This window comes from Aedes aegypti, chromosome 1 (genome assembly GCF_002204515.2).
Source record: "Aedes aegypti strain LVP_AGWG chromosome 1, AaegL5.0 Primary Assembly, whole genome shotgun sequence".
NCBI classification, from domain to species: Eukaryota; Metazoa; Arthropoda; class Insecta; order Diptera; family Culicidae; genus Aedes; species Aedes aegypti.
In genome coordinates, this window is record NC_035107.1 from 305,321,288 (window position 1) to 305,348,790 (window position 27,503).

The 27,503-nt window shown below is 42.3% G+C and overlaps 1 protein-coding gene across 1 annotated transcript; it reads left to right on the forward strand.

The window, feature by feature from the left end:
* Positions 1 to 5,787: 5,787 nt before the first annotated feature.
* LOC5576135 (zinc finger and SCAN domain-containing protein 31) lies at positions 5,788 to 26,621 on the forward strand. The gene is made up of 3 exons (XM_001662432.2): positions 5,788 to 6,073; positions 6,139 to 6,304; positions 25,530 to 26,621. The coding sequence occupies exons 1-3, from the start codon at positions 6,033 to 6,035 to the stop codon at positions 26,280 to 26,282; spliced, it is 960 nt and encodes a 319-aa protein (XP_001662482.2). The 5' UTR covers positions 5,788 to 6,032; the 3' UTR covers positions 26,283 to 26,621.
* The last annotated feature ends 882 nt before the right edge of the window (positions 26,622 to 27,503 follow it).

The window sequence follows — 27,503 nt, forward strand, 5'->3', positions numbered from 1 at the left end:
GATTGGATATGCCGATGCCGACTGGGCGGCTGACAGCGAGGACAGGAAGTCTGTTTCCGGATATACCTTCAAGGTCTTTGGATCGACAGTGTCATGGTGCAGCAAAAAACAAAGTACCGTGGCCATTTCCTCAAGTGAATCCGAGTACGTCGCTTTGAGTGCCGCTACTGCTGAAGCTCTTTGGCTGGCTGAAGTTCTTGAGGACATGAAGATGAAGAATCCAGAAATACCTGTGACGATATTTGAGGACAACCGAGGCTGTATCGGATGGCTAACAACTTGGAGACCAAACGATCAAAACATATCGATGTTAAACACCATTTCATCAGGGATCATATTGCTGAAGGACGAATCCAAGTAAAAGCCGTTGGTACTCAAGATCAATTAGCCGATATATTTACGAAGTCCCTGGATCCTGGCAGATTTCAAGAATTGCGACGGAAACTAGGGCTAAACGATTGAGAGGGGATGACATCGAAGCAACCTGCTAGTTTGGACCAATCGTTTATCTGAACACAGTAACCTTGGCTTCTTTGACATCTTTTACTTTTTATCATTCTCAAACTAACCTCTAAATAAACCACACGTTTTAATTAAACGAGCTCTGCGTTCATTAATAAAAGAACATAATCTCGAAGAAAGTGCAGAAAAATGACTGCAAAATCTGAAAGGAAATCAAAGAAAATTTCGGGCAATGGAATCTAAAAGATTGACGAAGAGATTTAAGAAGAGGATCATGAATAGCAATAAAAAAATAATATCTAGAAGAGATAGGGGAACTTACGTATTGTCGGCAACCTAAGCAGCTGAACTTTTAAGAGGGCAATTTTATGCAACAATAGAACACAACAGTTAGCAGCAGACACCTGAACAACACTTGAGCACTCTTCATCTATTAGTTATTATACACAAAACACTATTTTATTCTCTTAATCTTCTATTTTTCCTCACCAAAGTCACGAGGCACTTGTTCTTTTATCGGCAATGCAATTTCTATTGTCGGCAATAAAAATGTTCACTTCGGCAATCCAAAACTGCGTAAAAACTAGTTAATGTATTGATAACATTTCGTATTTGTTGACAAATCCTGAAATTAAACGTCACTCATTATTTTCGACTCGTTGAAAGGGCCAATGCAGAAAAATACAGATTACACTGAGAACAAAATTGCAGTTATAAATAAAATAGCAGAGAGTCAAATTGAATAAACAACGCCACTAAATGTATGCAGACTAAGGCGCCGTCCACAAATTACGCAACGCTCTAGGGAGAGGGGGAGAAGGCTCAAACACATTTATTTTTTTCATGCAAGACCGTTGCGGAGGGGGGAATGGTCGCAAATTGTACATTTTAACGTTATGTCTTCAATAGACGCTGCCTAATGTCGTTTTCATTTAAATAAAAAATAAATAAATATTTTATCGAATATTTTTTGTATTCAATCTCACTATGGCAGCATTTCGGCTGTAAAAATTGCCATGTCATGGTTATAAACTTGCAGCAAGTGCGAATCCAACCTAGAAGTTGCAGCGTGACGTCATGGTTAATTGTTTCATAATATTGTGCTCTGCAAAAAAAAATCCATGGAACACGATTATCGGATAACTTGAATGTCAGAGTTGCGTTTGAATGGGTTACATGCAGGCCCTCACACTACTGTTTATTAGGGTGCGGCTTATTTTTCAAAACCTTTTAAAAACCAAAAACTCTTGTACTTTTATGAATTCGAATCATATTCGAAGAGAAACCTCAAAGTTTGAGCTAAAAATATTAAGATTTAGAGGGGGCACAAGCGTCTTGAAAGTAAATTTTCAAGTTATAAAAAATGGCCTTCAGTGAAGTCACCATAACTCCGGTAATTGCTAACCAATTTTGCAGCACATTATCTTAAAATTAAATTTATTTTTCATGTAGAATATCAAATTCGTGTTAAATCAAAACTAGTTTCAATAAAAGGTAGTTTACTCCGAATGTTTCCTCATTTTACAAAAAAATATCTTTGTTTGACCATAACTTCATGAATACTCAACCGATTCCAAATCTTTTTGCATGGTTTAGAAGCTTACTTAACTATTTCAAACTTTTCATACACCACATTTCACTAAAAAAATTATTCATCAAAAACTGCACAAAAACATGATTTTTTAACGAAAAACGTCAGGTTTTTTAATTTTGGCAGTTAAACAATATTTTCAAAGCTGAAACTGGCTTTTTTCATTTGTTAAACCTTTGAAAAGGACTTTAAATAATTTTGAAACAATAATATATTTGCTCATGTTAAAAAATATTCACTATTCAACTCGTAATTAAAACAAAATGCTTTATAAACAGAAGTTTTATAGGAAAAATGTAATTTTTGGCGAAGAAACTTAAATCATCCAAAGAAATTCGATTTTTTCTTTAAAAAATCACGTTTTTGGGTAGTTTTTGTTACAAAACTAAGCCAAAACCATTTTTTAGGAAAATGTGTTGTATGAACAATATGGGAACAACTATTTTTTGCTTCAAGAACATGTACATACAAATATTTGAAATCGGTTGAGTATTTACGAAGTTATGGCCAAACAAATATGAATTTTTCAGTTAAATGAAGAAAATTTTCGAGAAAACTACTTTTAACAAATACTTTTTGATTTAATACAAATTTGATGTTCTACAAAGTTTTCATAAATTTAATATTGAAAATAATGATGCTAAAAGTTTCAAAATTGGTTAGAAATAACCGAAGTTATGGTGACTTCATTGAAGGTCATTTTTTATAACTTGAAAATGCACCTTAAGACGCTTGCGCCACCCTAAATCTTAATATTGTTTGCTTAAACTTTGAGGTTTCTCTTTGAATATGATTTGAATTCATAAAAGCACACGAATTTTTTGTTTTGAGAACTTTTGAAAAATAAGCCGCACCCTAGTGTCTATGCGCAAAAAATCGCTAAAAAGTAACGCGAAATTGAAAATGCTACAGACTTTTTTACATTTTTTTACGTTAATATTATTCTCAGTGTATGAGAAAATCAGAATAGGCCCTTTGCAAATCAATCCACTTATGATTTGACACAAATACATCATCCTCTGATTGCCTGTAGAACAACTGGAGTGTTGCCAAAATAGTTAACCTATTTTAAGACGTATATTTTATATGTTTCTCAGTATATTGAAGTTTATGCACTACAATCTTCAGATAAGGAAAGTATTGAAAGGCTCAATTATTACCAATGCATGCTTTGTTGCCTAATTCCAATGAATTAAATAGTTGTGTTCGATTTTTTCAATTAATTTGAATTGTGAATAAAAAATACACCGCAATTGAATATGGTTTTCTGGCAACCTATTCCCGCAATAAAAAGTGATTGCCGAGGAAAGCAAAGTGCATTAATTTTAATTTGTGATTTGAAGCATAAAAAATCAGTATTTTCGAGTGATTTATAGACAAATCAAAAGTTTAATAGTGCATGAGTGATCGGTGCGTAGCTTTTGTGACAAATTGGTATTGGAGCGGAGAATTCGACCTTTCAAAGTGGTGAGTTTTTCTTAAGCTATTCTTGTGTTGTTTTATTCGGCAGCTCACGAATGACGATAATTTCGTAAGCATTTATTCCATTCAATGATAAAACCCATGTTATATAATATTTTTGTGAAAGATGAGGTTTACATGGAAGATTATAGTTCAAGGAATATGTTGAGTACATTGAAGTTAACTCTTGTTCCGTAGATAAATTTAAACTAGGACGATAAGTTAGTGCTGCCGAAAATACCCTCAGGGTGCCGAAGCCATCATTTACCCTACCAAGAGAATATGAATTGAAGTCGAAGAGATTGGAAATCGTTCAAGATGAATAAAACCTTGGAAGACAAAAACAATTGAAGAGAATCTACTGTTTTGCCCTAAATTCCGAAGTCGAGTGATCGGAATTTAAGACAAAGCAATAAGCCATTTTACGAAGCCTGGTCAAATGACAGGAGACCTGGGATTTTTCAATCATCGGCGTCAGTTTTCGCGATGATGATGGTTGATGACTGTGCGCATTTCTAGCGTAGCTTTTCATCCAGGCGAAAACTTAAATGGAGAAAAATTATTAAAATATTTCTGATCACAAAAGTGCTTTTTTATGTGCAATATAGGTAACAAAGAGGTAGCTGATACAATAACTAGGTGTAATGTTGCAGTAACGAACATTTTTGGATCTCATTTTTGTCATTTTCTCCATGTCCTCGTTTGGTAAGATGAGGCGTTATTGAAAATCACGCTGGATTTAATCCCAGGTCTCCTGTCAATTGACGCCGTTGCGGCGATCAGCTGTTCCGAAACGTCTCGTAAAATGGCTCATAAAAGAGAAATTATAAGGGCCCTATTTTATAAGTCGAGTCGATCAAAAACGACTCAACTGGAGTCACTGTCGACCAAAAATTTCGCTCGACTTGGCTCTGTCACTCGAGTTTATCGACAGTTGTCACTCTATGTGACTGGATTACTATGGGAGTCGACGGATGACATCTGAAATATGCAAGCTTACTTTGATCGACAATGACTTCAGACGAGTCACATGATTTCGCTCGAATTACAAAATAGACCCCTAAGAGACAAAAAAAAAAAGCGAGAAGAGCGAAAAAAGAGTGATGGGGTGAATCAGTTGTTTAGATAAGACGAATAGAATCTAGAAATAAAACAAACTAAATGTATAAGGGCCTATTTTTTCACCCTCGCTTAGGGTGACACAGTTCGGAATCAACTCTTAAGATTGCACTGAAACTTCAAAGGCACAAATCTCGCAAAGAAAGCATCCAACAACAGTGAACTTTTTATTTTGTCTTTGTGCACTAGCAGAAAGCTTAGAATAAGAAGATCAGGAACGTTTGCCAACTATTTCTCAAGTTTTGTGCCTTTAAAAACGTGAGTAGGGGGAGGAGTCGGCCATTGTGCCGGCCATCTTTGGATTCCGAGATGTTTCACCTTAAGCCGTAAACTACGTTTACCCATACGTTTAAACCAGGTTTAAGGCCTAAGCGATGGTGACGAAACTGCTTATAAGAGAATCGAATAAAATATATTGAAGAGCTTATGAAAATGTTTAGTAAATGAAGAAAGAGAAAAGATAGATAGAATTTAGAAAAAAATAAGAGAAGACAAAGAGAACCAAAAATAATCGAGAAGAAACTAAGGAAATATTTATCAGAGAAAAAGAAAATCTAGTAGAGAGACGAAGAGAATTCAAAAATGTCAAAGATAATCTAGAAGAAAGACAGAAATATGATACAGAAACTCTACTGCATAAACCAATAATAGTAGCCTAGTTGATCTCTCGTTTGTACTTCTTCTAGCCTGAAGAGCTTCCATCTGACTTCTTCAAATTGAAAAAAAAAGATGTGCTCATTCAAAACGTGCCATCTTCGCATATTTTTGCACAGCTGTTTTGAAAACCGTTCCACCAGTATGGGTGGATTTCTGGTTTCTACACAGACACCAACCCAGAGGCAGACGATACTTTAGCTGCGGAAAACCTGCTCTGCGACGGCAAGAGGCCGGGGTCGAAGTAGGCGCTGGAGGTCGCGCACCCCTCGCCTTGCAGCCTGTTTATGCTTTTTTTTCGAGCTTGTTGTATACAAACAAGAACGAAGGGTGCAAAAGCGAAGCAAAACAATCACTAATATCATTATCATCAAAACCGCTTAAGGTGAAATGGGACTAGGTTAAATTTTGTGCGTTTCTAAAAACTAGATGTTACTCAACTTTGGACCCAAATTTGAATTCAAATAATGCAAAAATCACTCATTTCAGATTCAAAATGTCTACCATATGCCGTTCATGTCTCAAATCACCTTAAGCTCAACTGTACCAACACATCCAAACGTAGATGTAATCAACACTCGACAAAGAGACCCGACGACAATCAGAAAACGGCATCCCCTATACAACTTTGCCAAGCGGTGCAATTGTGAAATTCACTTCAGTTGGACCAGCGAACAGTTTTAAATTGACTCATCTTTTTTTGCCTTCGTCGACGGCTAATCGGAATCGAGAATCCTATAGGAAGATGCATCAGAATGGAGTGCTTGCCCTAGAACACCTGGAATTGTGAGTTCTACTGGACCAGAGCGACGCTGATTGATATTGATTTTTCCTCTGTTTCACTTCCGTAGGCCTTCGGCGGGGTCGACCGCCTACTGCCGGCTTTGCTTGGCCAGGGACAATCTGGTGGAGATGTCGCCGAACCTTCTTCAGCATTCGCCATCGTCGGACGACGAAACGAGTGCTACGCAAGCAGTTCGACTTACGGAACTTATTTTTGAGTGTACCGATGTACGGGTAAGTAATCGTAGTAACCACAGAAAGAAAAAATAGGATAAGGGCAAGTGGTGTTCTAGAAAAAATGGACGATAGGAGGCGAGCAGCAGAAGAGTAGGCGGTGTGCGAGAAGACTTATCACACGTACACACAATTTAATGAATGTTCTGTAAAGAGTTGAACACAGCCTTCAGCTGTTTTATCGGGCGATGATGCCACTTTTAGCCTGTTTGCCTGTAAAGGCGAGAAATGCTCGGCTCGTTGACCTTTCCGCTTTTAGATGTACGGGTTGTTGGGACAAAATGCATCGCAGTTGTTGAACGACTATATAGATTCTCTAGGGATCAGCTTTGCAGTTCGTTTACTCGTAATTTACAAAAAGTTCATACTTTTTGTGTAAGTAATGTTTAACAACCATTGACAGATTCTAAATTTAGACGAGCTGGAATGCGATAAGAATTGTTTTGGGAATGATTTGAAATACTGTTGAACAGTGATAAGAGACGAATACGGAAGATTGGAAGCAACTGAATTATACTAGAATGCTTCTAACATCCTCGAAAGCGTTTAGATATCAAAAACGATGAAGGGCACTAGGAAACGGTTAAAAATGAATGCTTTTGGAAACGCTAGAACGGGTTTGAATGCCAATTTTTGGATAGGTAGACAGATTAGAATGATAAGAAGCGAACACTATATTAATTAGTTAGCTATGGATAAGCTAGTTAATTTATAAAAGCATCCCTCTTTATGTTCAGTTATTTATTTTCAAAAAAAAAATCGTGTTACTTTTAATATCACTCTGCTCATCATAGAAACTGCAAGAATGAAAGAAGAAGTTTAAAGTTTTAGACGTTCGTAGCTATTTGAGGCAGTACAGATATATGTGAAGCGATAAAGACCGATAAGAAGCTATCTGGAGCGGAAGAGAGCGATACAATGTAATTAGGAGCGTTGATGAGCGATTAACGACCGTTTGGAGGAGTAATGGATCATGAGGAGTCATTTGGAGCGCTAGAGAGCGATAAGACGCAATTTAGAGCAACCATGAGCAATTTGAAGCTATAGAGAGTGATTAGGATCAATTCCGCGAGCTAGAGAAGAACAATAGAAAGTGATTTGGAGCAAATTTTGGTAGCAATTTGTAATATTACAGTTTGGGTATGAGTAATTTGGAGTAGGAAAAAGTCATTAGATACAATTAGGAGCAGCCGAGAGCGATTAGGAATAAGGCGAAGTAGCCCGTCATTCGTTTTGGCAGCAATGAAGATTTTCTGCGTGCAATTTCAAAGTGATAAAACTTATTATTGATAGTTAATATTGATTTGAAAAAGTATCACTGTACGCGCCAACATACATAAAGTATGCTGATACTTTTTCAGCTGTGTCAGTGCAAAACCAACTGATTTTCTTTGATTTGAAATCGTAAGATTAGGGTCCTATTTTATAAGTCGAGTCGACCAAAAACTACTCGGCTGGAGTCACTGTCGACCAAAAATTCTGCTCGACTCGGCTCTGTCACTCGAGCTTATCGACAGTTGTCACTCTATGTGACTGGCTTACTATGGACTAGAAATCCTTTATAAGAGAGATTCGCGGAAGCTGACATTTCTGTCAAAGTGTGAGCCAATCGAGCAGCGAGAGCTGTCAAAGTGTGAGCCAAACGAACATGCGTTATGTTTGTTTTGAACTTTTCTTGAGGAGTGATGTAATCCGCTTGAAATTATTTCGGTGAAAGTTGTTTTGCATAAAGCAATAAATATGATAATAAATCTTCGAGCTGTTTAATAGAATACCTATAAGTAGATGAAAAAACCGAATTTAGTACTATACCATTTAATTCCACTAGAGTTTGTATCCTTTGACAGATACGCGTATTTCGACCTCAACTGTAAGGCCGTCTTCAGTGTCGTGTACTAGACTCGACCGACGGGTGACATCTGAAATATGCATGCTTACTTTGATCGACAATGACTACAGACGAGTCACATGATTCACCTCGATTTACAAAATATACCCCTTAATTAGGAACAATCATCAACGGTGCGTACAAATTTCAATGACGGCCTACTTCGCCTTGAGCGATATAAAAGAGCAATTCAAAACAGTAGAAAACCATGAAGATCTGTTTGAGGCGGTAAAGAGAGATTAGGAGCAGTTCAAACCGGTAGAGAGCAATCATGAACAATTCGGAACGAAAGAGAACAATGCGGAGTGGATTAAGAGCAATCTGGTGCGGTAGAGAGCGATTTGGAGTGATATGGAGTCTTTTTGGAGCTATAAAAAGCGATAAGGAGCAATTTAGAGCGGTAGAGAGCAATAAGGATTAATTTGGAGCAAAAGAGGATCATTAGGAGCAATCGGGATCAGTAGAGAGTGATAAGGAACAACTTGGGGGGATTATGATCATTTTGAAACAAAAGCGGACCCAAAAGAATAATTTTAGAGCAATAACCGGAAAGTCTGAGGTACCGTAAAACGAGGTGAAAAGAAAAAGTGGGGCGAATAGACTATTTTCAAATTAAAAATTTTGCTACATTTCTCATTAAAAAAATAAGAAGAAAATATTGAAATCTCAATCATTTTTGATAGCTTGAAACATCCGCCATTTTGGCTGATTCCAAAATGTTCGAAAATTGAACTTGATTTAAAAAAAATATATATTTTTTCTTTACTAAGTAATACATGTTGATATTTCTTCAAGATGCTTTTGAAAATGAAACCATTGCGGGGTGAATAGAAACATACAATATTTTAATAAATCTTTTTACAATATAGTTTTAATTTATTAATGGTTTAAGTTGTACACATTCAAACATGTCGGAAAGTGCTTCTGTTCGCACTTCAAAACTTTATGCAAAGCTTATTTTTACATCCAAAATCTTATAAGGTTTTCGTAGTAGCATCAACATTTCAGATTTTTATCGATATATGAAGTTCCAAATCAGTTTTTTGCCTAGTTTTCACGGCCCATTTTACCCCGTATGACCATACTGCCCCGCCTTCCCCTATAGAGCGATTAGGAGCAATTTGAAGCGGTAGAGAGCGATATGGACTAAAGCGATATGGTGATAAAGAAAAAAATTGAGCGACAAAGAGTAATCAGGAACACTTTATAGAAATAGAGAAAGATTAAGAGCACTTCGGTATGGTAGAGAGCGGTTTGATGAGACATGATGAGTGTGATTGCAATCAATTTCTAGCGGTAGAAGAGGGTGTTTTGGAGCGATAGAAAGCAGTAAAGAACGATAAAGATCAATTTGGCGAAATTTGTATCTGCTGTGACCCATTAGAAATAATTATCAGTCGTAGCAATTTGGGGCATTAGAAAAAGCAGGCCATGGCACGGGACGACTTTTAGCGTAGTCAACATTTCCATGTGTTTACTCATTTTCGGGTAATTTGAATCGGGAGTGCAATCAGAATGCCAAGTTTTGTTTAATGTTTATGATTCATAATTGAGCAAGAGTCGCAATCAAATCACTGATTGCTTGCTTGGAGGCTTGCAGGATGACTTTTAATGATTGCTCTCCTTCCAAAACCATCGAAATGTTGAATGTGTTTCAACTCTATGGCACATTATTAGCAGATTTAACAATATCAAAAATTGAAAATCGAATCATAACAAACAATTAAACAAAACAATGGTCTTTATTTTCACAGTTCTTACAACTGACAGTGGGCGATATACACTTATCGCCCGGGACATCCTGGCTACGAAGAACACTGTGTATCGATATATGGTTCTCATGGGCCTGAGAAAAAGCGACTTAAAAAAGAGAGAGAGAGAGAGAGAGAGAGAGAGAGAGAGAGAGAGAGAGAGAGAGAGAGAGAGAGAGAGAGAGAGAGAGAGAGAGAGAGAGAGAGAGAGAGAGAGAGAGAGAGAGAGAGAGAGAGAGAGAGAGAGAGAGAGAGAGAGAGAGAGAGAGAGAGAGAGAGAGAGAGAGAGAGAGAGAGAGAGAGAGAGAGAGAGAGAGAGAGAGAGAGAGAGAGAGAGAGAGAGAGAGAGAGAGAGAGAGAGAGAGAGAGAGAGAGAGAGAGAGAGAGAGAGAGAGAGAGAGAGAGAGAGAGAGAGAGAGAGAGAGAGAGAGAGAGAGAGAGAGAGAGAGAGAGAGAGAGAGAGAGAGAGAGAGAGACTGGTATTTGGACAGGCCGGACAATGTGGAGATTCTGCGTGTCCGAATCTGTGCAGATATTTCCGGAAGCATCCATGGCCTGACAGAAATTGGGTCAGGAAGAAGTTAACTTCTCCATGTTTTCTGGTCGTCCACACCGACACGTTAGGAATGAGCCTGTGGGTCCACCTTCCTTTCTCCGAGTTATCCCACTCCTGCTGCCACCTGGCCATTGTGTCCAACCTAATGGTATTCCTCACATTCCTGGTGTCCCTTTGCTGGTAACATGCGATGTCCTCAGCCAGAGTGATGCAGATGGGGATCATTCCGGCGATAACGCACACTGCCTCCGATGATATAGTGCGGTAGGCACTCGCAACCCGTATAGCCATGAGCCGGAACGTACCTGCCAGCTTATCTCGATTACGTTTGGTTCCCAACGCTGCAGCCCAAGCCGGGACTCCATACCTCAGTATAGACGATGATACGGTCGCTAGAAGACGTCTCGTGCTGCTTCTTGGTCCTCCAATGTTGGGCATGATCCTGGCTACGGTGTTAGCAGCTTTCGCTGCCTTTTCGCAGGCATAGTCTACGTGGCTGTTGAAGTTTAGCCTGTCGTCGACCATTACTCCGAGATGCTTTAGAGAGCGCTTCGATGGGATTGCGTGCCCTCCGACGTTGATTTCCAACTGCTGTACCGCCTTGCAGTTGCTGACCAGCACCACCTCCGTTTTATGATGAGCCAACTGCAGCTTGACTCCCGTCATCCACGATTCGATGGTGTCTAGCGATTCCGCCGTCAGCATCTCCACCTCCTCCGCAGTCTCACCAGTTATCGCGAGAACGACGTCATCTGCGAACCCGACGATCTCGACTCCATTTGGCAGTGACAAGGTTAGCACTCCATCGTACATCATGTTCCACAATGTTGGACCAAGTATGGATCCTTGTGGAACTCCCGCCGTGACTTCAATTGACATCCGTCCCTGGTTTGTGTCGTAGACCAGTACCCGGTTCTGAAAGTAACTTTGCAGAACTTTACATAGATATCCTGGAACCCGCATTCTGTGTAGGGCTGCGGCGATGGCCTCCCAACTGGCACTGTTGAACGCGTTCTTGACGTCTATTGTTACCACTGCGCAGTATCGATTGCCTCTCCTCTTCTGCTTGGACGCTTTCTCCACGCACGCGATGACTGCCCGAATAGCATCCACTGTCGAAGTCTTTTTACGGAATCCGAACTGCCTTTTCGACAATCCGTTCTCGCCTTCCGTGTAGATCGTCAGCCTGCCGAGGATGACCTTCTCCAAAAGTTTGCCAAGAGTATCCAGCAAGCATATTGGTCTATATGAAGCAGGATCTCCTGGCGGTTTTCCCGGTTTTGGCAGTAACACCAGCTTCTGCACCTTCCATCTGTCTGGAAAGCAGCCTTCTGCTAGACACTTCTGCAATGCTGTCCTGAATATGTCTGGGAACGCCAAGATTGCTGCCCTTAGCGCAACATTAGGGATACCATCTGGTCCGGGAGCTTTGTTCAGCTTCAATCCATTCGCAACCGTTATCAGCTCGGCGTTAGACACATGTATACCGGCATTTTCCTCATCTACGTCAGCGTACAATGTGGGCGGCCACGCTGTTGAAGCATGCGTAGGAAAGAGACCGTTCACTATCGCCTTCAGTTTGTCGGGACACATTTCAGCTGGGGTAACTGGGCCCTTGATCTTCGCCATCACTACTCGATAGGCGTTGCCCCAGGGATTTGCGTCAGCTTCCCGGCACAACTCCTTGTAGCAGTTCGTTTTACTCGTCGATATTTCCCGTTTGAAGGCGGCTCTGGCCAGTCGGTAGGTCACTTTACGCTCTTCCATGCTGGCTTCGGATCTAGCTCTCTGCACGCGTCTTCTGGCTCTTAAGCAGGCTGCGCGAAGGGTGCTGAGTCTGTCGTTCCACCAGTATGCAGGACGCCGTTGATTTCTTGGCTCCAATTTTCTCGGCATAGTTGCGTCACACGCGTCAGCTGTCAGCTCTCCTGCATCCATGTTTGGAGCGTCGCTTACTGCTCGGAGTGCTTCGACGAAAAGATCCTTATCGAAATGCTTCGTCTTCCACCTTCGTTCTCCATTCCTCCTCTGCCATACTGAACAACTTCTCTGGCCAACGTAGTAGTGGATCGCCTGATGGTCACTGTGGGTGTATTCTTCGCTAACTCTCCAGTTCATATTGGTGATCAGCGACGGGCTGCAAAAGGTCACGTCTATGATGGACTCCCTACCGTTTTTGCGAAATGTGCTACCGAGACCGTCGTTGCACAGCCTTACGTCGAGCTTCGCTAGAGCTTCAAGCAAACTGTAGCCTCTCGCGTTGGTCAGTCTACTACCCCACTCCACGGCCCACGCATTGAAGTCTCCTCCGATTATTACCGGCGTTCGACCGATCAGCTTGTCGGTTAGCACATCCAACATCTGGGTGTACTGCTCCAGTGTCCATCTCGGGGGGGCGTAACAGCTACACACGAAGATTTCGTTAATTTCAACGATCACGAAGCCATCGTATGAGCGTTTGACTACTTCTTGGATAGGGAATCGGCCCATTACTTGAATCGCCGTCGTCTCTGCTCTGTCTGCTACCCAATTGCCGTTATCGGGAGGAACCCGATACGGTTCTGCAATGATCGCAATGTCGCACTTTGTTTCTGTTGTCGACTGCCACAACAGTTGTTGTGCGGCGTCGCAATGGTTGAGGTTCACCTGCGTTATCTCCATCATCATTACTGCCCTGCCTTCGCCTTCTGATATTTGGAGCACTTGAAGCCACCCGTCGTATGGGCGTTACCTTCCTCCACCTTACACAGCATGCACCTAGGTGTATTCAGGCAGTCCCTGCCAACGTGACCTTTTTCACCACATTTCCTGCAGTGTTCGGACCTGCCCGGACCTTTGCAGTTTATTGCCCGGTGGCCGAAATCCATGCATTTGAAGCATCTCTCCACCGGATTTGTCTCCCGAGGGATCAGTTTCAGCGGGCAAACCGACCATCCCACCTTGATCTTACCAGCCTCGACGAGTTTTTTGGCTGCTGCGATTGGTAATCGGATCGTCGCTATTTGCATACCTCCGTAAGCTCTCCTCAGCCGGATGGACTGCGGTGCTTCTTCCAGGTTGCATTGGGATAACAGTGCACCCCTCACGTCGTCTTCTGTTGTAATCTCGTCCAGTTCTCTGCATTCGATCACTGCCTCCTGGGATAAGGCTCTCACGCTTGCCTCGTTGCCCAGCGACTTCGCGACGAGCTCTCGGCAGGCCGAACTCTTGATCGACGGATCTTTTTTAAGCTCAAAGAGCATGTCACCTTTCTGGGTGCGCCTGGTTCTCACCACGTTTTCACCCAGCTCCTTAAGCTCTGGGTCCTCCCTCACTCTCCTGAGAATCGCCGCGTAGCTTGTCTTATCGCTTGCCTCAATGACAAGAGCATCGCCCCTGAACCTCTCGCGAGGTGACCGTCGCTTTTCTTTCTTCTTCGGTTCCTTTTTTTGCCGCTTCCTCTCCTTACGAGCTGTATTCTTCTCCTTTTGACCTTTCACGGTGCGCCATTCACTGCCGTTCTGCTCACTGACGCACTCATTGTCGCTTCTCTGCTTTTTGGGATCTTCCTCCTCTCCTGGTGTATCCCTCGTTCTTTTTTCCGAGCGGGTGGTCGGATTGCTCCTAGGCGTCTCCTGTGCAACGGCTGTTGCATTCACCGAAGTTAATGCTTTTTCTGCTTTTTCCGCTCTACTCCGCAATTCCTTCTGTCCGCGTTCTGCGGCTGTAACGGCAGACTTGATGCTAGTGACCAGCTGCTTGATTCTGAGGTGGACGTTGTTTTTCGTCTTGACGAACTCATAGAGTTCATTGACCTTCCTCTTTACTTCCGACAGCTCCGACTTCTCATGCTGCCTGTCGTCTTGAGCGGTGCTACTCCCCGATTTTGGTGTGAGCACTTGACTCAGGAAGCCTGCATCCCTCTGGTTTCCCGGTGGCTCACTCGGTGTGCTGCATCTGCTAGTGCTAGCTGCTACCGTCTGTGGTATCACTGGCAATCTCTGCATCTTTCCGCTCCTAGCAAATACTTTCGCGTCTTCGTTTCCTCCACTAGATTCTCCATCCAAATCGATTCGGGCCGCTATCTCTACTCGTTGTAAACAGTCGCCTCTCGTGATCCCATGGTTGTCTATGCAAGCAGGGAGGCCATGCTAGGGTTGACACAATCCTTCATGGGGGTTGTGTTCAGAGCCGGATCGGCGTAAGTCAGGAATGTTACATCTGAGCCTACTACTCACCGAGGTTGGTGACGAGTTTCGAACGTACACGAAGGCCTGCCAAGGTTTTATCAGGACGGAGGCAGTTTCCTCATAGTCCTATTCGCCGTTTCAAGTTGGTGTCACCCTTCCTTACTCAGGGAACAGTAGAGTACGCTGCCAGCCCACGACTGTTAGTCGACGTATCCAATCCGTAATCCGTGTCCTGTCCGTTGTTCTGCGTTGTGACCAGTATACCATAATCAGGATTTTACTGGCATCCATCCTGATGTGCCGGTTGGCACTCCAGAGGGCTAAGGTACTTTGAAAGCGGTACCAGGTCGCTTGTTCAGGGTTACTTGCAGATATGTGGTTTTTTGTAGAGATTCACCAGAGCCCACTGATGAACCCCCGCCACATCCTAGGTAGACCATGCTTGAGGCCCTGGTCAGATGGACCAGACGCTCGGTCACCTCCCGAAGGAAGTACTAAAGGTGGTATTCCATACGGCTGTATGTACGAGTTTCGCTTGGAAAGGGTAAAAATCCCAAGCTCCCACCTGGCACCTCCTCACTCTAGCTGATGTCAGAAGGACAACAGTGCCCAGGTTGCACTACCAGCTAAGTACGCAACCCTTAGCTGGCGGTCTTTGTCATCGTTAGACCCGTGGAAGCATGAGGTAGGGACTTGTGAGGACCAGAGCTATATTGGACGCTCCTTCCTGGTTGTCGACTCACCATTTTGCAAGAGAGAGTATAAAAGAGGCTCTCAGCTCGATAGTTATTTCTCCCTCGGTTGAAAGTACCCCTGCTCTGAAGCATGATTAAACTTGACAGTTCGAAAGTTATTTTCCGCTCCCGAGTATTTGAGAATAACTAACCCTCTGTCAACTTTGTTCAGAAATAACTACTCGACTGTCAAAGCTCAAATGGGTTGACCGCGAAGTTCAATTTAACCTTTTGAGGGGAAAATAACTATCGAAATGTCAAATTTTAACTAATAGTTAAACGAATTGGTTAAACGGTTCAAAGCCTTAAGCGAAAAGCTACCTACAGTCACCCAACAGTTATGGATAGCACACAGATATGGATTAAAGTTGGCTTAAACGGAGAATATCTCATTGCAATCAATCATAACATCTTCGAGCATATTTTATTCGTACGTATGAAATACAATGTTATCCGTATTCATAGAATCGTTGATTCATGTAGGGCATTGAAACCCGTACCACAGTTATGAATCAATAATAAGACGATTCCGAAAGAAACGCCGAAACGTATAGTTTCACTAACACACCATTCGTTTGCTTCACAGATAAATTGCTTTTATAGTGTTCTGATCCATAATATGAGTCGATTTGATCCATAATAAGGACCCTCCTGTTCCACTGATCCACATCTGTGGGATGGACACTGTTTGGAATTTCTATCGAAATCGATACTTTTTCGTAAATAACCGCGATTTTTTATGTGCATTTCCGAATACAACTATATTCAGCATTGCCAGGTGGGTAATTTTGTTTTGTACAAGGTCACCATGATTTGTAGTTATATTTTGTTCTAAAAAATGACCCTTAGCTGATCCATAACTGTGAGGTGACTGTATAAACTTTCAAATCGCATGATACTGATGACCTCAAAATCGCCTAAATTTATGCTCAGGCAATACTCCATCAAGCACGTGGCCTCAATACTGCTGTAGTGTTCTAATCTGAAATAATTATAGCCTTATATGCTGTTGTAGTGTTTCTTATGTTGTGAAATATAGTTCCAGAAGACTCTATGAATTGGAGAGTAGAATCGTATCAAAAAATCTAGCATATTCTCCCAAATAGCTGCTGCAGTGTAGTATGATTCATTGTCATTTTACAAAAATACAGTTGTGAAAAGACCATCGCCTCAGAGAAATACCATGTCATGGCACAGGAATGTTTTAAGTAGGTAATCATCATAGCAAGCATAAAACTTTGTATTAAGTTTGCATCCATGAGTCGATATCAAGTCATTGAGCATCGACTCTTGGAGGTTTCAATGTAAATTAATAAAACTCGAATATTTGACGCACATTCATCTCATTTATGTTTATCCTACTTTTACATATCGTAAAACGGGGTAACTTTGATAATGCAGGTAACTTTGATAGTGCGTAACTCACCACATACCAATCGAAATATCATAATTTCTGTTAATCAGTTAAGCAAAACGAATGCAAAACTAAATAATATTAGTATGACACTTCATGTAAGAGCGGTTTTCATTTGAATCAAGAACATTTCAGGCTTTTTATACGAATTTAAAAAAATTACACAATTTTAGCATTTTCGAAACGATTACAAACAATCTGTTCTACGATCACTATTTGATGTAGTTTTGAATAGTTGGCCACTTATCTTTGACAGCCTAGTTATCATAGAACTTGAATACGGTCTCAAATCTCTTAGCGAAAAGCATTTTCACAAACTGGGACCATTTTTGAAATCTAGGTCAGAAATTTCCATATAACGTTAAACGCCTAGAGGTATGCAATGCCCTACAAATGTTCGTAATTCATTTAATTTTGTTCGAATCATACTCCATTATCAAAGTTACCCCAAAACAGAAAACCAACTTTCGATTATATGAAAAATTATATATCGATTCAAGATAAATCTTTTGCCAATTTATCGACTGTAATCGATAGCCAGGATGCCAGGATTTGTTTCAAAAATATAAATTGTAAATCTTTGAAACAGCATGCAAAAATATTCAAATTTTCTTCGAAAAAACTATCAAAGTTACCCCGTTTTACGGTATGTTGAACTCGTTTTTGAACCTGAGATGGAACTGGAGAAACCGTTTCACATTTTCAACTCACACCCGATTCAAGTTCGACTGAACTGCAATTTGCTTGAAGTTGATTATTTGGTCGCAGTGGTTCATCCCGAACAGAAACAGAAGCAATAAGGAGCATTTTGGAGTGATTAATATAATTAATATAATTATATTTGGAGTAGGAGCAATTTTAAGCAGTAGAAGGGGCGGTAAAAATAAAAATGAAGCGGTAGAAATCGATAAAAAAAAACAAGTTGAAAGTGTGGAGGATCATCAAGATCAATATCAATATGAAGAGCGATAACGAGCAATTTTGAGCGGTAGAGTACACTCAGGGACCATTTGAAGCTGTCAGGAACAATTCGGTGCCCCAGCGACCGATTTATTGAGAGTATAATAGAGAGTGATTTTGAGTAACTAGTTTATAGTAGTATAATTTGGATAGGAGTTATTTGGAGCAGGAGAGCGCCAATATGAAGCGCTAGTGAGCGATGATGCACAATTTGGTGCGTTAGAAAGCGATTAACAACAATTTTAAGCAGTAATAGGCAATGAGGAGTCATTTGAAACAGTAGGAAGTCATTTAGATCAATTTAAGATAAATGATGAGGAAAGGATCGGTTTGAAGCAATAGAGAGCAATCAGCAGCCAATTGCAGTAGAAAAGAAAGTTTCGGGGTAGTTTGGAGCTATAGAAAGATTTGAGGGGCAATTTAAAATAGTAAAAACCCATCAATATCAGTTTGAACCGATAGAGAGCAATCTGGCGCGGTAGGCGACACTGTGGAGCATAAGGAGCAATTTAGGGCGGTAGAGAGCTTTAAGAATAAAATTAGAGTGACAGAAAGCAGTCAGAAGCAATTTGCAGAGATAGAGAACGATAAGGAGTTGTTTGGAGCGGTAGAGAGCTATTTGGAGAAAATTGGAGCGATCCAGAGCGATTTGGATCATCTTGGAGCGGTAGAAAGCAGTTTTGAGCGATTTGGAGCATTACATAGCAATAAGGGATAAATTGAAGCAAAAGAGAACCAATAGGAGCAATCAGGAGCCATCCGCAGTATCCAACAATTCTGAAATTTTCGGGACGATGAGGATCAATTCAGTGCGGTAGAGAGTAAGCAGGAGCAAATCGAAGTTGTAGAGAGCGATTAAGAGCAATACTGCGTGGTAAAGAGAAATTTGGAGCAATAGAATGGTTCGGAGCAATTAGAAATGGTAGAAATCAATTTCTGACATGACATTTTGATTAGGATTAATTAGGAACGGAAAAAATTAGAAGAGCGGAAGCCCATTTTGGAGCAGTAGAGAGATAAAGAGCAGTTCGGACCAATAGAGGGCAATTAGCAGCCTCCTGAAGTAGAACAGAAGGATTTGGAGTGATGGAGAGCGATTAGGAAAAAAATGGAGCGATAGAGAGCGAGAGGAAGCAACTCGGAGCTGTATAGAGCTATCCAGCGCGGTGGAGAGCGATACAGCGAAATTTAAAGCGATAGAAAACTATTAAGAGTTACTAGAAAGCTATTTGGAGAAACTTGAAGCGATCGATCAGTAGCAATTCGGTGTGGTAGAGAGCGATTTAATAAGAAAGAGTGTCGATTAGGACAATTTGGAGTAGAAAAGGACTATTAGGAGCAATCGAGAGCAGTTGAGAGCGATAGGGTGCAACTTGGCACGATTAGAATTGTTTTAATCAGTAGGTCTGTCGAAGCTGTAAAAAGCAATTTGGAGCGGTAGAAAGTAATTAGAAGCAATTTTAAATAGCAGAGGACCATTAAGAACAATTTGGAGTGATTCGTGGTCTACTTTTTAAGCAGCATTTGGAGCAATTTGGAGCGATAATGCGCTATTTAGATTGTTGGAGAGCAATCAGGAGAAATTTAAAGTGATAGAAAGGAATTACGAGCAATTTGGAAAAAAAGAGGGTCATTGAGTAATAGCGAGCAGTAAAGAGCGATGGACGAAATAGGAATGTGGTGTGAACCATAAGAAGATTTTATAAAAGCCATTAGTAGCAAGAGAAGAAGCGGATAAAAATGACTTGGAGTGAGTTGAGGACCTTTGAGATACATTTGGAGCGATAATGAGCAAATAAGAACGTTAAAGAACAATCAATAGCATTACAGATTGGTCATGAGTAATTTGGAGAGGATCATTATGAGCAATTTGAATCAGTATTGATCAGTATGAAAACCGATATAGATGAACGAAAAAAAAAAAAAGAGATGAAGCTAGGCAGTCAGATACGAAAAGAAGAGATATCACCCTCATTCAACTTTCGATCGAATCCCCGACCCACTTGATTTTGCTGGCGTAAACGGGAGTAAACAAGAATAGAGGTGATAGTGAATAAAAAAAGATAATGACAGAGAGAGACAGAGACGGAGAACGAAAAGAAACTGAAAGTGACGGAATAACAGAAAGAGAGACATAGTAAGAATAAAAGAGACAGCGATAAAAAGATGAAAAAAGTCAGCGCGAGATAGTGAAACGCGAAAACAATAGAAACGAAAAGAGATGAATTAACTGGCGTAAATGGAAATGCAAAACGGTTTTGGTACGAAAGAGCATTCAAACGTAAACAATAATAGGAGTGAAAGTGAGTCGAACAAATATAGAAAGTGAAACAAAGAGAGGCGGAAAAAAACAGAGAAAAGGACATCCGAAGAGATGGGAACAGACCGACATAGGCGTCGCACTTAACGGATAACATGGCGTCGGAGTATGCCCTTCCGCCGGGGGCTAACTGAGTAGATCGCGAAACAGTACCGGCAAATGGTCGTCGGGGCACCTGTGAACCGGAAGCTTCTCTCCACTGAAATCGCAGGACCGACCTCGCCATCTGCCCGGATAGCATCGGTTCGGGAGATCTTCCGCCGTCGGAGAAATCTTCGTCGGAGTACGATAGATCCACCATCGGGGACTATTCTGAGTAGTCCGTAGCGCAATCTTAAGTCGTCGGGGCACCAGTGAACTGGAAGCTACCATTCAACCGGAATCGCTGGACCGACCTCGGCATCCAACTGGTCAAATCTGGAGAGCTCGAGAATCAGTAGATTAGCAGCAGGCGCAGAAGTTGCGCAAGGCTCTGGCGAGATGCCAGCCTCAAATGCGGTATGGAAAGAGCATGGGAAGTACAGGAGCACAAGGTGCACGTGAGTTACACGCAGAAAGTGAAGCAAGAAGCAGTGTTGCTTAGCACAATAGCCTCCCCCATGAAGTAATGCCAAGAGTCAGTGCCGAGGGGGGTGGCTCGTGAGCGAAGGTGAATTTAGTCGGTAGTGGATTCCGACACTCAGGCGCACGATGAACGAATTCGATATGACTAGTCTACATATCGAACATGATCGCTGGGTTTAATTCGTAAATAAACTTAAACTCGTAAACCACCTTCTAAAACTAAAAAAAGAGGCAGACACAAAGCCAGAGACGAAACTTCAACACAAAACTGTGTAACTTTAACACATGATCCTGTTAGATATAAGTAAGCCATGACTTTGGTTTAAATCAATTTTTCACTTTCTGTTCACACGTTAAACGAACAAGTCGTTTTCTTTCTTATCTGAAGATACAATAGGTTATAGCGATGTCCACTACATTCCACAGCTGTCCGTGAATCTCCTCTCCGTCAACAAAATCGTAAGTAAAGGGTACTCGATGATGTTCGACAACGCTGGCTGCAAGGTGATGAATTCGACCGGCGACCTGGTGGCTACTGGATGCCACGAAAATGGACTATTCAAGCTGGAACAGCACGAGCGCAGAGGAGCCGGCAAAACGTTGGCTTGTCCGACGGATGATTCCATGGACGTTTGGCATCGGCGAATGGGCCACCTCAGCGAGGCGAATCTGAAAAAGCTAGCGAGCGGTATGGTGAGTGGCATGAATTTCAATTCAAGTAGCATTAGTGATTGCAGCGTGTGCGCCAAAGGAAAACAGTCCCGATTACCATTTGGCAAAAAGGGTTCCCGAGCAAAGGAATTGCTGGAAATCGTTCACTCGGATATTTGCGGTCCGATGGAGGTACCGTCGCTAGGGGGTAGCAGATACTATATCCTGTTTGTGGACGACAAATCACGCCGCATGTTCGTATACTTCCTACGAACGAAATGCGAAGGTGAAGTTTTGAGGGTGTTTCAAGCTTTCCACGTGATGGCTGAGCGGCAGACCGGTTCGAAAATCAAAACCATCCGAACCGACAACGGGCTGGAGTATACCAACAGGAAATTCCAGAGCTATTTGGAAAAGTTTGGTATCCGGCATCAGCGAACGAATGACTACACCCCGCAGCAGAACGGTATGGCTGAGAGAGCAAACCGGACAATCGTCGAGCGTGCTAGGTGCATGCTATTTGAAGCAAACTTGCAAAAATCGTTTTGGGCAGAAGCGGTTTCGACGGCGGTGTACCTCATCAATCGATCACCGACTCGCGGTCATGGGATGACACCCGAAGAATGCTGGAGCGGAAAGAAGCCGGATTTGTCCAACATTCGGATCTATGGAGCAAAGGTGATGGTTCATGTCCCGAAACCGAAGCGGCGTAAGTGGGATGCGAAGGCCCATGAATGTCGTCTAGTTGGATTCGATGAAGATACGAAAGGCTATCGTGTATACGACCCGGCAACGAAGACTATATCAAGAAGTCGAGATGTAACGTTCATCAATGAGAGCGACGCCGGTACACCGGCGGCAACAATCAAAAGCAGCAAACCACTGATTATCAAGCTAGACGTAGAAGAGGCGGTATCGTTTCCCAACCCAGAAGCAGCTACCGGCGGGCATCCGACTCAAGCGGATGGTGCAACTGGTTCAGTTGAAGTCGATGAAAGCGATTGGGACGAAGAAGAATTCGAAGAAGCAGCAAGCAACATCAGTAGTTCTTCCACAGATACCGTGACTGACATCACCGTGCTCCCCCCACGACAAACTTCAAATCCACCTCCGTCACAGGTGTTGAGGCGCAGTGGTCGGGAGCACAAACTTCCAGGCAAGTATAGAGATTTTGCTATTTCGAGCAAAGGCTTGCCCTGTTCTCGTTTTTCCCAGATTCCTGCAATCGATGACAACAACCCATTGAATTCCGATGTGGCGAGCGGTGAAGCAAGCGGTTCATCCCTGGGTCCTGAGCGCTCGAGCCAATTCACTGGTGTGGCCTCTCAGCAGCAGAGTGACGAACAAGCCACGATTTCTGATGACCCGACCACGCATCAACAAGCAATGAGTCGACATGATTCGGACAAATGGAAGGTTGCCATGCAGGAGGAGTTTGACGCTCATATGGCGAACGAAACGTGGACCTTGACGGAACTTCCTGAGGATAGGAAGGCGATCCGTTGCAAATGGGTCTACAAAACGAAGCTGGATGCCAATGGAAACCTTGATCGACACAAGGCGCGACTTGTGATCAAAGGGTTTTCGCAACGAAAGGGGGTAGATTATGACGAAACTTACTCCCCGGTAGTCCGTCACAGTTCGCTGCGATATCTGTTCGCCATGGCGGCGAAACACAATTTGGAGGTTCAACAGATGGATGCTGTCACCGCTTTTCTCCAAGGTGAACTGACGGAAGAAATCTTCATGGAGCAGCCTCCGCTGTTCGTCGATCGGCGGAATCCATCCCTGGTGTGTCGTCTCAACAAGGCGCTATACGGGCTGAAGCAGTCCAGTCGAGTCTGGAACCAGAAGCTGGACCACATGCTGAAGCAGTTCGGGCTGAATCAAGCGAAGTACGATCCCTGCGTGTACTACCGCATCGAGGGTAGCAGCATGATATTCGTGGCAGTCTACGTGGATGACGTTATGATATTCTCCAATGACAGCGGATGGATTGAGCAAACGAAGGCGTTCCTGAGTGGTCATTTCCGGATGAAGGATCTTGGTGCGGCAAAGAACTGTCTTGGAATCCGAATCACACGGACGGATAGAACCATAGCGCTTGATCAGGAAGCGTACGTAGAAGCGATGCTGGCAAAGTTCAACATGGCGAACTGTAAACCAGCGAAGGTGCCGATGACCGACAAGCTCACGAAGGACATGTCTCCCAAGACGGATCAAGAAGCGAAGCAGATGACCAACATTCCGTACCAGGAAGCAGTTGGAAGCCTGATGTACCTCGCTCAATGTACTCGGCCAGACATTCTGTATGCCGTGAATCAGTTGAGTCGGTACAATTCCAATCCCGGAATGCAGCACTGGGGTGCTGTGAAAACCCTGTTTCGCTACTTGCGCGGAACAGCATCGATGAAGTTGGTGTACCGCAAGGATGGCGACAACAACATCAATGGTTACAGTGATGCAGACTGGGCGGCCGACGTGGACGACAGAAAATCCACCACCGGATACGTTTTCACGCTGCAAGGGGCAGCTATCTCGTGGTGCTGCAAGCGCCAACCGACGATTGCCTTATCGACCTGCGAAGCAGAGTATATGGCACTGTCTGCTACTGTTCAAGAAGCATCGTGGTGGCAAGGACTCACTGCACAATTCGGAGCGACGGGTCCAATATCCATCAACTGCGACAACCAGAGCACCATTGCGATTGCTAAGAACGGTGGCTACAACCCTCGGACCAAGCACATCGACATCCGTCACCATTACATACGGGATGCGCTGGAACGAAGAATAATAAATATCAAATACATTGAATCGGACAATCAACTCGCCGATGGCCTCACGAAACCATTACCACGCATGAAGCTTGAAAAGAATCGTGAAGCCATAGGAGTCCTAGCTTAAGGAGGAGTGTTAGATATAAGTAAGCCATGACTTTGGTTTAAATAAATTTTTCACTTTCTGTTCACACGTTAAACGAACAAGTCGTTTTCTTTCTTATCTGAAGATACAATAGATCCGTGTAAACGATTTAAGAGTGTAGGTAGAAAGAGGGAGATGAAGGGAGACAGAGAAAGAGACCCAGAGCCACAGAGAGATTCGAAAAGAATAAAAAATGAGATGAAGAAATTCAGAGTGACGGAAAGAGATCGAGACAAGGAGAAACAGAAAAAAAAACAGAAATAAAAAGAGAGTAACAAAGAGTAACGGAAGAAGAGACCGAGAGACATTCAAAGACGAAGAGACACAGAAAGAGTCACAAAGAGATATAGAGAGTGAGCGAGATAGATTGAGAGAAACAGAGAGACAAAGAAGATGAGAGACATATAGACGAAAAGAGAGACAGAATATAGAAAGCGAAACACGAAAACAAACAGAGAGAAACGAACATATACGAATAGATACACAGAAAAACGACAGATAGAGATAGAAGAAGAGATACGGATAACGACGAAAAAAAGAGAGATCAATCGTCTCTATCATCAAAGACACTTTCTTAAGGGGGCAGAATCCGTCATTGATTTCGGAATTTTCAAAAGCAATTTTTTCGTTCAAAATCAAGAAAATTTACAGGAAAATGTGTTTACTGTATTGTATTTTCCAACCGAAACACAGTGAACATATTTTTAAAGAAAGATTTTTAGTTTTGAACAGAAAAACTGCTTTTGAAGTTTCGAGGATGACGATGATTACGATGACGGAGCGTTGATCGTTAAGAGTCTAAAAGAGGGGCAAAGAAAGACGGAGGCAGACACAGAGAGACAGTGAGGGTTGGGAAAAAATCTGAAATTCATTCTACAGTAGCCAAACAAAGCCAATCGCAGTCAGCGAAGCCAGTGAAACTCACGCCTATCCCTGCTGTAGACAAAGAGCCTTGAAAATTGCAAAACACCCGTTGCTAAGGGCAACCCAAAATTACTGTAGAAAAATGTTCTATTTCCCGCATTTAGAGCCTTCAATGACACTAACGATTTGAAAAATTCATGCTCCCAACATAGGCTACTTGATGAGATTCACGTTTTTGAACTACTGTACTGGAAAAGCCACGTGATTTTCGCGAAATTCAAGCCTACTACTAATACCATTCTCAGCACTGAGTGAGACACTGCAACATATTTCTTGATTTTTTTATAGGCTTTTCCGGCATGCACAGCTTTGCAAATGCGGTTTTTGTTCCATTCCGACATTATTTGACCGTTATTCTATGTCTATTTACAGCTCTCTCCGGAGAACGAAGCCCCCTGCGCCGTCTGTCAGCACTGCATGCGATCGCTGAAGGAATTCTATCGCTTTCGGGCCCGCGCCAAGCGAGTTGACGAACTCATCAAATCTAGACAATTAGAGCAAACGACTGGCGAAACGGATAAGACTGACCTACTAGAACAAGACCGCGAACTTCCAGCAAGCAATGAATCAGAGGAAACCAGAGACCAATCGAAGCGGAAGATCATTCAGGATGAAGTTCGCATCGAAAGCCCCGCCCCTAATCCTAAGAAGACTTTAAACAGCACAATCGAACCTCGAAAGCGTCCATCGGGGGACTTCCTGGCGGTGGGAGTGAAGCGACCCCGCCCAAAACTAATCCCCACGCCGGTGATCATTGCCTCGATTAGCGTGACCGGCGGCGGCAAGTTTCGCTGCCGGTACTGTCCCAAGTCGTTCAAAACGGCCGCCGGACTGACGGAGCACTCGCGCAATCACAACCGACCGCATCAGTGCCCGAACTGTCTGGAACAGTTCCAGCATGCGCCGTCGTTGGCCAGGCACATCCGCAACAGGACGTGCTTCACCTTTACCAAGTATCGGTGCCGCGTTTGCACCGAGAGCTTCCTGGAGCAGGCCGACTGGGCCGAACACATCAAGATCCACGCCAGCGACTTTCCCTACCAGTGCCAGGAGTGTCTGTCACAGTTCAAGCACAAGGCCACGCTGCGCCGTCACGTCAACACGGTGCATCTGTTGCAGTACTAGATTGAGGGGGAGTGGTGCGGATGTAGTCGTGGATCTCGTTTGGACTTACACACTTGAGTTTTTTCACACATGAGTCAAGGAAGTATGTAGCTGTGACGGAATTTATTGAAGTTGGGTAGATAGTAGTGCATGGTAGCAGCAAATTAGCTAAAGATTTTAGCTCGAACGCAATGTATTCTAATAAATCTTACGGACGGAATATTTTAGATTTTAAAAATTGCACAAAAACGGTAGCAAACAGTGGCAATTATCGTATTTATTTGATGTGATTTATTTTTTAGGCGAAATAAATTTTAAGTTAAACACGTTCCAAATGAAGTGGTTTGTGATATGAAGTCAGAGTGAGATGTTATTAATTCAAATGGACAATATCACAGCCCATAGCCAATCGGTATTGGAAAACTCCTTTAGTAGACGTGTGAAACCGAAGGCAAAATAAAGACGTAGTATTCGGGCTCAGAATGGGTCCCTCTGCAAGTACTACATTCGGACAATCGATACTCAAGTTAGATTTCCTTGAGAAATTTGTAGAATAATCTTTGGAGAAAATATGGTGAAACCTCTTTGGTAATTTCTGGGGTTATCTTCAAGTTCAATTCTTGGAATAAAATTTCTGAAGAATTTGTTAAAGAATCAACAAATAAGTTTCTAAAGAAATCTTCGGAGGAATTCCTGGAAAAATAATTGGAGTAGTTTATGATGAGAATCTTATACAAAATGTTGATAGTAATATTTTCCATTTTTTTCTTTTAGGAATAGCCATGTCTGGGGATTTTTACTCTCAAACTTGAGCACTAAGAGATCGAATGTAGTAGTAACATTGAGACCCATATTGATCCCGTCTTGGGTTCTATAGTCGCGATGATTTCCAGCAGATCCAATCGATTTGTTCGTTTCGCGATGATGTCTTGAATGGAGATTTCGGCATAATGAAGTGTCCTCCGCAACTTATTACCATTTGTTTAACTCACTCTATTAATGCTCTGTTGCAGCATTTTAAAAATCGAACCTTAGCTGCTAGGTAGTCATCCACTTAGATGACTTTTTTCTTCTTCGTTTTCTTCTTAAACATCATTGGTGACTCTTTTGTTTCTGTGTTTTTTTAAATTTTATACTTACTCTTTTAAATTCTCTTCGTCGTATTTTAACATTTTAGTTTTCAACTCTGTCATTTTTTGTTTTTGTGTAAACTTCACTTCTAATGTTTGTTTGTTAGTTATT